We start from the raw sequence: 9,816 nt of genomic DNA on the forward strand, positions 1-9,816 counted from the left end.
AAAAGTTTCATATTGTTGTGGAAACCATGACATTCTATGCAGAATTATTTGATGAACAAAGAAGAAGAGCATTTATTATATTAAATAGATTCTGTTTATTCCCTTGTTTAAAAAAAACAACAACTAAACTGTGTAGTTTAATCACTTTTCTGAAACGCATTTCATTCATTACTTTGATTTATTATAGATCACACTGTTAGACCAGTGAAGATTTTATTCTGGTAAAATAATAAATCAATTGCTAAACTGGAAATGGAATGATATATTTAAACAATAAACACAAGATATGAATATCTACAATATGCATTAGCATTGTTTTTTTTAAATAATTATTTTTACTTTTTAATCTTTTTTTGAACTATTTATACTAGTATTTAGTTTGGTTCGAGGTGTTCCGCTTCTGTCCAGCAGAGGGCAGACACTGATCAGATTACACCCAGCCTGACAGGAACATATAGTTATAATCATTCAAGCCATTCTTCTTCTTTTTACTTAGATTTACTGTGGTGGTGAAAAACAAACAACAACAACAACAACACAATATATTTCTGGAGATGTAGCCTACACAGTAAAAGCTTCAATTTGCACACAGGTTTTTTAGCTGCTTTTAGAACAAAATTATTCAGAAAATAGCCTCCAATTCACTCTCCTGATGAAGTAGTTTTCTTAAATTGCCACATTTCAAAATAACCACCCAATCATGTTGGTGGACAGGACACATTAGTGTGATGAACACACTCTTCTTGTCCATCTGTGTGCAGATCCTCATAGCTCTAGAGGTGTGTGTGTCGCAGCTGTTTCGTTCCCTTTGTGCCCCGTGTGCAGTAACACACACACGCGCGCGCACGCACGCACGCACACACACACACACACACACAGAATAAAACAGCATGCGCAGCTCTGAGTTGTGTACAGGAGATGAATAATACAGCAGCTGCAATGTGGACATTATTGCCTTGTTTTCATAATTCAGCCGAATGCTGCAGAAGCAGATCTTGTGTTGCCAAGGCTTTGTCTCGCGCTAGATGAGCAGATTCGATAAGGCACCAGACAGATAAAAACAATATGCAAATGTAGCTGTAGTTTTATTTTCCTTTCATCCAGTGCATTCAGTTTTCTCACAGATCGGGTTAAATAAGCAATACTTCAAATAATTTCATATCTCACTGGCTCCACAGAATAGGCTACATTACATATGCCAGTGAAGCAAGATTACATTACCGATTTGCACATCATAACCTTCACAGTTTACAGTATAAATACAATCATAGCCTAAAGCAATTTATTCACATGAAGGATCGGCCTTATGAAACTGACACAACACAACACAACACATGCAAGACTTTTCACTAAATCAAATTCATCCAGTTCAAACTATTTCCTTGAATATTTAAACTCATCTCCAAACTGTTAATATAAGTGAACAACAAAGACACTCATTAGTTTAATGTTCACTCATTGGTTCGAAATTGATATTTCTGCAGTAGCCTATATATATGCATAGTATGCAGATGTAATGTATGCATGTAGAGTAACACCCAGAACTGCCAAAATGTGCATTACACAACAAGCCTTGCGTAGAGACTGTATCCCACAATGCAATGGATGAACATATTTTTAACCATCAGGTTTGGGCTGGTTAGTTTTGGCAGGAGCTTTACAAAGCAATGACAGCTGTTTTCTGACGACATAAAGTCCATATATCACGAATATTTTACTCTTCTGAAGCATGAAAAGGTCTTCGTAACGGCTCAAAACAGTCTGAAGGGTTTGGGATTGTGTGCGCTCTTGTAGTGCCGTCAGCCAATCAGAGCTGTGATGACGTCATCTCAGTGATTAGTCACATGACTAATGGCTCAGTCGATTAACTGTGGCGCCGTGTATCTCCAGGTGTGATATCCTGATCAGTCACATGACATGTTCCGCTCGTGTGATTGGCTGTGTGATGTTTCCAGATGTGAGAGCCTCTCCACAGCACCCAGGCTGACTCCGGGCTTATGAATCAGAGTTTTGCACGAGCTTGGAGGATGATAAATGGACATTAAACCTGCACAAAATGATATGAGACAATAACACCGCTTATACTGTCTGCCGTGTTCGTCGTTGTGTAAAGGCAGCGTAGGGAACAACGAGGCTTTTTCATATCTTCACGACAATCACTTCAAAGTTTGTACCATTTTTTATTTAGTTTGGTAAATAAAATAATTTATTTTTGTCATTAAATAAATAAATACAAATACAGAAAAAATATTTAAGCTTTTTACGCTGCTTGTGGGAGAATACAATATTGCTTCATGCCATGGTATAACAAAACATTACATTTTATTATATGAAATTAATAATGTTATATTGTTTTAAATATGATGGTTTGATTACAAATATGGTGACTATTTAAAAGGTGCATACCAAACTTCATAAATTACATTATTAATAAATGGCCATCTAAATCTCACCATGTCATGTCAAATGTCAGCTATTTAATATCACTTATACATATTCTTCAGTTGAAAAACTGTTGATTTAATTACTTGAAAATTAATAATAAGACCTTTATAAAAAAGAAGACTATTCAAGTGTGCTATTAGTATACTTCTCTTAAAGTCCCCCTGTGGTGAAAATCCAGCTTTTAATGTAGTTTATGTGTCTATGTGGTGTTTTTAATATGCTTTAAAGGGCACCTATTATGCAAAATTCACTTTTACATGGTGGTTGATCATAAATGTGTGTTGGCAGTGTGTGTACACAACCACCCTATAATGATACAAATCCAACCAGTGTTTTAAATCCCCATAAATCATAAGCACTGTCTCAGAACGAGCTGTTCTCAGAATCAATGCAGTGTGACGTATAATTGCACAAGCCCCACCCACGACTGTTGATTGACACTGCAGTTTGAGCATAAACCCGCCCTAAATGTGAACTGGACACCGGCCCCGCCCACAACTGTTGATTGACACTGCAGTTTGAGCATAGACCCGCCCTGAGTGAGCTGGACACAAGCCCCGCCCACGACTGTTGATTGACACTGCAGTTTGAGCGTAGACCCGCCCTGAGTGAACTGGACACCGGCCCCGCCCACAACTGTTGATTGACACTGCAGTTTGAGCATAGACCCGCCCTGAGTGAGCTGGACACAAGCCCCGCCCACGACTGTTGATTGACACTGCAGTTTGAGCGTAGACCCGCCCTGAGTGAGCTGGACACAGGCCCCGCCCACGACTGTTGATTGACACTGCAGTTTGAGCATAGACCGCCCTGAGTGAGCTGGACACAAGCCCCGCCCACGACTGTTGATTGACACTGCAGTTTGAGCGTAGACCCGCCCTGAGTGAGCTGGACACAAGCCCCGCCCACGACTGTTGATTGACACTGCAGTTTGAGCATAGACCCGCCCTGAGTGAGCTGGACACAGGCCCCGCCCACGACTGTTGATTGACACTGCAGTTTGAGCATAGACCGCCCTGAGTGAACTGGACACAGGCCCCGCCCACGACTGTTGATTGACACTGCAGTTTGAGCGTAGACCCGCCCTGAGTGAGCTGGACACAAGCCCCGCCCACGACTGTTGATTGACACTGCAGTTTGAGCGTAGACCCGCCCTGAGTGAGCTGGACACAGGCCCCGCCCACAACTGTTGATTGACACTGCAGTTTGAGCATAGACCGCCCTGAGTGAGCTGGACACAAGCCCCGCCCACGACTGTTGATTGACACTGCAGTTTGAGCATAGACCCGCCCTGAGTGATCTGGACACAAGCCCCGCCCACGACTGTTGATTGACACTGCAGTTTGAGCGTAGACCCGCCCTGAGTGAGCTGGACACAAGCCCCGCCCACGACTGTTGATTGACACTGCAGTTTAATGCGCACTTCTTATACTGTGTTTATTCCTACAGTGATTTTCTGCAGTAAAACTAACGCTTCATCTTTTGTGTGATGTACAATAAACTTAATTGAACTCATCAGTATATTTTGGTCATCGTTCAGACGGGGTTAACTACAGCAGGCTTGTATTAATAGTGGAGCAGATGACATAATCTATAATAAAATCTATAATAAAATAAACACACCTGTTCTATCTCTATCCAGCATATATTCTCTAGCTCTGTGGGCATTATTGTCCGACTCGAACACCCTTACTGTGAGTTTCTGTTTTGATATGATCATCTCTCTGTGAGATGAGATTGTCCTGGCTCTGAGGCGAGCTGGTTTTGTAATCTTGAATCTGAAACGCTTATACATTTATTTTGTAACTGTAAATACTCTGAAGACTTTTGGAAGCAGATATCTATGATGTTTTTTGATTTTATTCTACAAAATAATCAGAATAGATGAGGCTATGATCTTCTTCTTGGACTGTAATACTGGCTCAGATATAATTGATAACACATTAAAGTAATTAATTCTTCTTGGGAAGTTTCATATACATAAAGCTACAGTAATGTCTATAACACCCTCCTTTAATTTTTTGTAAAGATCTTAAAATATTCCATGACTCATTAAATTCAATCACTAGAAATAAGAAATGCATAAAAACATCTCTTTTGTTGAAAACAATAATTTGTAGAATTTAATGCTTTACTCTGTATAAGGTAAGATCTGTTATACGTTTCCCCAATCTCTGTTTGTATTATGTTTGATGTTAAATGTCATTGTAAACTTTCAAAGTTGAAAAAAAGAGGCTCCGCCCCTTGTGCGTGGAACCGCATCTCATTAACTTTTAAAGGAGACACACTAAAACTGTGTGTCTTTCAACAGTCGTGGGCGGGCTTGTGTCCAGATCACTCAGGGTGGGTCTATGCTCAAACTGCAGTGTCAATCAACAGTCGTGGGCGGGGCTTGTGTCCAGCTCACTCAGGGCGGGTCTACGCTCAAACTACAGTGTCAATCAACAGTCGTGGGCGGGGCTTGTGTCCAGTTCACTCAGGGCGGGTCTATGCTCAAACTGCAGTGTCAATCAACAGTCGTGGGCGGGGCTTGTGTCCAGTTCACTCAGGGCGGGTCTATGCTCAAACTGCAGTGTCAATCAACAGTCGTGGGCGGGGCTTGTGTCCAGCTCACTCAGGGCGGGTCTATGCTCAAACTGCAGTGTCAATCAACAGTCGTGGGCGGGGCCTGTGTCCAGCTCACTCAGGGCGGGTCTACGCTCAAACTGCAGTGTCAATCAACAGTCGTGGGCGGGGCTTGTGTCCAGCTCACTCAGGGCGGGTCTATGCTCAAACTGCAGGGTCAATCAACAGTCGTGGGCGGGGCCTGTGTCCAGCTCACTCAGGGCGGGTCTACGCTCAAACTGCAGTGTCAATCAACAGTCGTGGGCGGGGCTTGTGTCCAGCTCACTCAGGGCGGGTCTATGCTCAAACTGCAGTGTCAATCAACAGTCGTGGGCGGGGCCTGTGTCCAGATCACTCAGGGCGGGTCTGTGCTCAAACTGCAGTGTCAATCAACAGTCGTGGGCGGGGCTTGTGCAACTCTACGGGACACTGCATTGATTCTGAGAACAGCTCGTTCTGAGACAGTGCTTATGATTTATGGGGATTTAAAAAGAAAACTCTGGTTGGATTTGTATCATTATAGGGTGGTTGTGTACACACACTGCCAACACACATTTATGATCAACCACCATGTAAAAGTGAATTTTGCATAATAGGTGCCCTTTAAAGCATATTAAAAACACCACATAGACACATAAACTACATTAAAAGATGGATTTTCAACACAGGGGGACTTTAAGAGAAGTATACTAATAGCACACTCGAATAGTCTTCTTTTTTATAAAAGTCTTATTATTAATTTGTTTGATGTTAAATGTCATTGTAAACTTTCCAAGTTGAAAAAAAGGAGGCTCCGCCCCTTGTGCGTGGAACCGCATCTCATTAACTTTTAAAGGAGACACACTAAAACTGAGTTTTACTTAGCCTCATAATAGGAGCCCTTTAACACACACCATGTGTAAGTTCATAAGTGGACAGCATTGCTGAGTATTTTCTGCTTAAAACTGCAGTGAACCAAAGACAGTCTCAAAAACACGGTTTGAAATCGCTGGTGTTTCTGACGTCACACACTACCTTGTAACCAATCAGATCAACGTGTGATCGTCAACCAGTGGATCTCTGAGGCTACGTTTACACGTGGCCGGTTATTTTAATAAACGGACATTTCACCCTCTCCCTCTCTCTCTTCAGAAAAGTGTTCGTTTCACGAACCCGTGTATATGCCGTCAAGAGCATGCCAAACCTATAGGTGGCAGTGTAACGAGAAGCTCAAGCCCACGTTAGCCAATCAGAATCCCGAAAATATAGGTCGCACTTTTGACGCAGTGCAAGTTCTGTCGCATACTGTGAGGTCGACTGCCTAAAACTCAGTTTTTCTCAGTTTACATGCAAACGTGAAAACGGAGTTTTCCAAAATCTCCTCTCTGGCCGGAGTTTTTAGAAAGAATCGTTTTCAGAGGAGAGTTCTCCGTTTGCGTGTAAACAAGGGGCACAACCGAAGGGAAATATCTCCGTTTTTCAAAATAACCATGTACGTGTAAACAGGGCCTGAGTGAGTGAGTGAGTGGAGGCGGGGCTCATTTGCATATTCATAGAACCACGCATACTAAATGAGGCAAGGGTGTCGAGTTACATTCAAGATATTTAAAGACATGAGTTTTAAGGGATACAACGATTGACTACAGGGGGACTTTAAAGAAAACGTACAAGTATACTGCAGTATAAAACTACTAAACTACAGTTTACTGAGAGTATACTTCAAAGTGCACTTTCATAAACTAAAAAAAGTTGTTGACCAGTAAACTATCAGTATACCTAAAAGTTCACTTTTAGTGTACTTTTATACCCTAAACGTTGGTCAATTTAGCTAGCACAAGAACATTAACATCATTATACTTTCAACATAAGTATACTTAAAATATTCCTGAACCGTACATAAGTATACTTAATAAATTTATCGCAAAGTATACTTACAGTGCTATGCATAAGTTTAGACACCCATGCTAAAGTTGACTAAAAAGAGGAATAAAAAATCATCTTTTGGAAATTGGACTTAATGCCTTAATTTAAAAAAATAGGAAAAATCCAACCTTTAAGGACACCAATTTTCTTTGTGAATGAATAATGTATCGTAAATAAATAAATGTTCTTCCTTAAAATACAGGGTGCATAAGTTTGGACACTCCTATGTTAAATTCCCATAGAGGCAGGCAGATTTTTATTTTTAAAGGCCAGTTACTTCATGGATCCAGGATACTCTGCATCCTGATAAAGTTCCCTTGGCCTCTGGAATTAAAATATCCCACATCATCACACACCCTTCACCATACCTGGAGATTGGCATGGAGTACTTTCCATAAGATCATCTCTCAATGCAAATCAAACCAGCTGTTAGGCTAACTGAAATAAAACCATGCCAATCTCCAGGTATGGTGAAGGGTGTGTGATGATGTGGGGATATTTTAATTCCAGAGGCCAAGGGAACTTTATCAGGATGCAGAGTATCCTGGATCCATATAGTAACTGGCCTTTAAAAATAAAAATCTGCCGGCCTCTATGGGAATTTAACATAGGGGTGTCCAAACTTATGCACCCTGTATTTTAAGGAAGAACATTTATTTATTTACGATACATTATTCATTCACAAATAAATTTGGTGTCCTTAAAGGTTGGATTTTTCCTATTTTTTTAAATTAAGGCATTAAGTTCAATTTCCAAAAGATGATTTTTTATTCCTCTTTTTAGTCAACTTTAGCATGGGTGTCTAAACTTATGCATAGCACTGTATTTTGTATAAGGGCAGCCAAATTCCCACATGCAAACTGAACCGTAGATGTTTAGGAAATGAGTTTTTGTGCCAATCTAGTGGTTTAAAGTCGGCATGAAATCAAAATTGACCCCATTTACTTTGTTAGCGGATATTACTAGTCTTGTGGTAAACAATTAATCCGTGCAAGTTAATATACGGAAAAAAATAGTTTGCCGAAGTTATCTTTAATCAAAGTCTGAAAAGTTACTTCCGGGTCTGGAATGGGTCTTTTTCTGATGACATAGGCTTGACGGCTTGGGTTGGTTAAACGCTTCACCACTCCCTCAAACCGTTACTCTGCTGTGGGCGAGAGATGGAGAGGAGGAGCGCTGGAGTAAAACCCTCTGTTCAATATTCCCTTTCACTCGGAAATGCGTCACAAGTCGTTTGCAACTTCCAGTTCACGCAGACTTTAAAGGAGATTAAACTCAAATGTGCCTTTATCCCTTACCGTATATATACTGTATATGTACACATACTGCAATACTCTTCTGCAGACGATCAGACAGCAGCCGCGGGCGGGCCCTCGTGGGCCACGATCATGCCTCTCAGCGAGCGAGTCCTGAAGGACCCATCGGGGTAGATGGAGTCGGGCTTGTGTTCGCAGCGGAAGAACATGAGGAAGCCGTTCCTGTAGTTCTGGTTCATCCAGCCGTAGAGCAGCGGGTTGACGAACGTCGAGCACATCGCCACGATGTGAAACAACGTATAAATGAGCTTGTACTCTTTGAACTTGAGAATCAAGTCGAGGTCGCTGGCCAGCTGGAACACGTGGAAGGGAAGCCAGCAGACGGCGAAGACCACGACCACTAGCGCTAGCATCTTAGTGGTCTTCTTCCGGCGCACGAGGCCGTCGCTACGAGTGGACGGGCTGACGTGGTTCTTCAGCTTCATCCAGATGCACACGTAAGCGTAGCTGATGATCGCTAACGGGACCACGTACTGCAAGAGGAGCATTGAGACGCTGTAGACGACGTTGGTGCCACTAGGCCATTTCTCCGAGCAAACCGCGATGCGTAAGTCAATGTATGGGATTTCCTCGTAGCGATACTCTCGGAAAATGGCTAGCGGACCAGCTAGCACGGCGGCGAGCGTCCAGGTCAGGCCGATGATGATGAAGCTAGTGCAGCGGTTGAGGCGCTGGCCGAGGTGGAAGACGATACAGCGGTAGCGCTCGACGGCGATCACCGTTAGCGTGAGAATGGACACGTGGATGCTGAGAGCCTGGCCGTACGGCACCATGTGACACATCACCGCGCCGAATTTCCATTCGTCCAGCAACGTGTAAACCAGCGTGAACGGCAAACACACCGAGTCCACCATCAGATCCGCCAAGGCCAGATTGGCGATGAAGTAGTTGGTGACGGTGCGCATGTTTCGGTACAGGACGATCATGTAAATGACCAGGGTGTTACCCACAAGTCCTAGCAGGATTATGAGTGAATATGCAAAGATGAGCGAGATCTGGACGCCCAGGTGTTTGGTGACGTCGTCCACAAACGCTGGTCTGTAAGTGTTGATGCTGCTGGCGTTTCCCAGATCTCCATCGTGGAGCGTGTCCTCCGTTGCATTGGCTTGATCTGATTGGCCCATTCTGACCTGGATTTACATCAACCTGTCAGAAAGAAGAGAAAATGTTCATTTTGTTTCCAGGATATGTGGAGGTCAATCGCATTTCATACATCCACTGACCTGAATATACCTCTTCTACTCACTTAAAAAACAAACTTCAAAAAACTGTGAGGCTAGGGAGCACAGAATTAAGTTTGGTCTGATTTTAAAGAAGACGCGTGGCAGATTAGTGTTTAAGGGAAAAAAGTTTAAAAAGTAAAACCAATAAAAAGTTTCAAGGTTTAAGTTTATGAATGATTGTGTATTTTATGAAGCGTGTTGAACTCTAAAACTGCTAGAAAATCAAAGCCATAAATCTAAACAAGTCGTGTTCCAAATGTGAGGTTGATATCTCAAGAAATTTGATATAATGAGTTTCCAGTGAGAGTGTGTTCACATTTCCCCAT

At 42.3% G+C, this 9,816-nt stretch overlaps 1 protein-coding gene across 1 annotated transcript; it reads right to left on the reverse strand.

The window, feature by feature from the left end:
* Nucleotides 1-1,083: 1,083 nt before the first annotated feature.
* Nucleotides 1,084-9,391, reverse strand: npy7r (neuropeptide Y receptor Y7; the record flags this gene model as incomplete). Its single annotated transcript, XM_079630034.1, has 2 exons — nt 1,084-2,047; nt 8,250-9,391. The coding sequence occupies one exon, from the start codon at nt 9,389-9,391 to the stop codon at nt 8,300-8,302; it is 1,092 nt and encodes a 363-aa protein (XP_079486160.1). The 3' UTR covers nt 1,084-2,047; nt 8,250-8,299.
* Nucleotides 9,392-9,816: the final 425 nt, after the last annotated feature.

This window comes from Phoxinus phoxinus (assembly GCF_949152265.1).
Source record: "Phoxinus phoxinus genome assembly, chromosome: 12".
Lineage (NCBI taxonomy): Eukaryota > Metazoa > Chordata > Actinopteri > Cypriniformes > Leuciscidae > Phoxinus > Phoxinus phoxinus.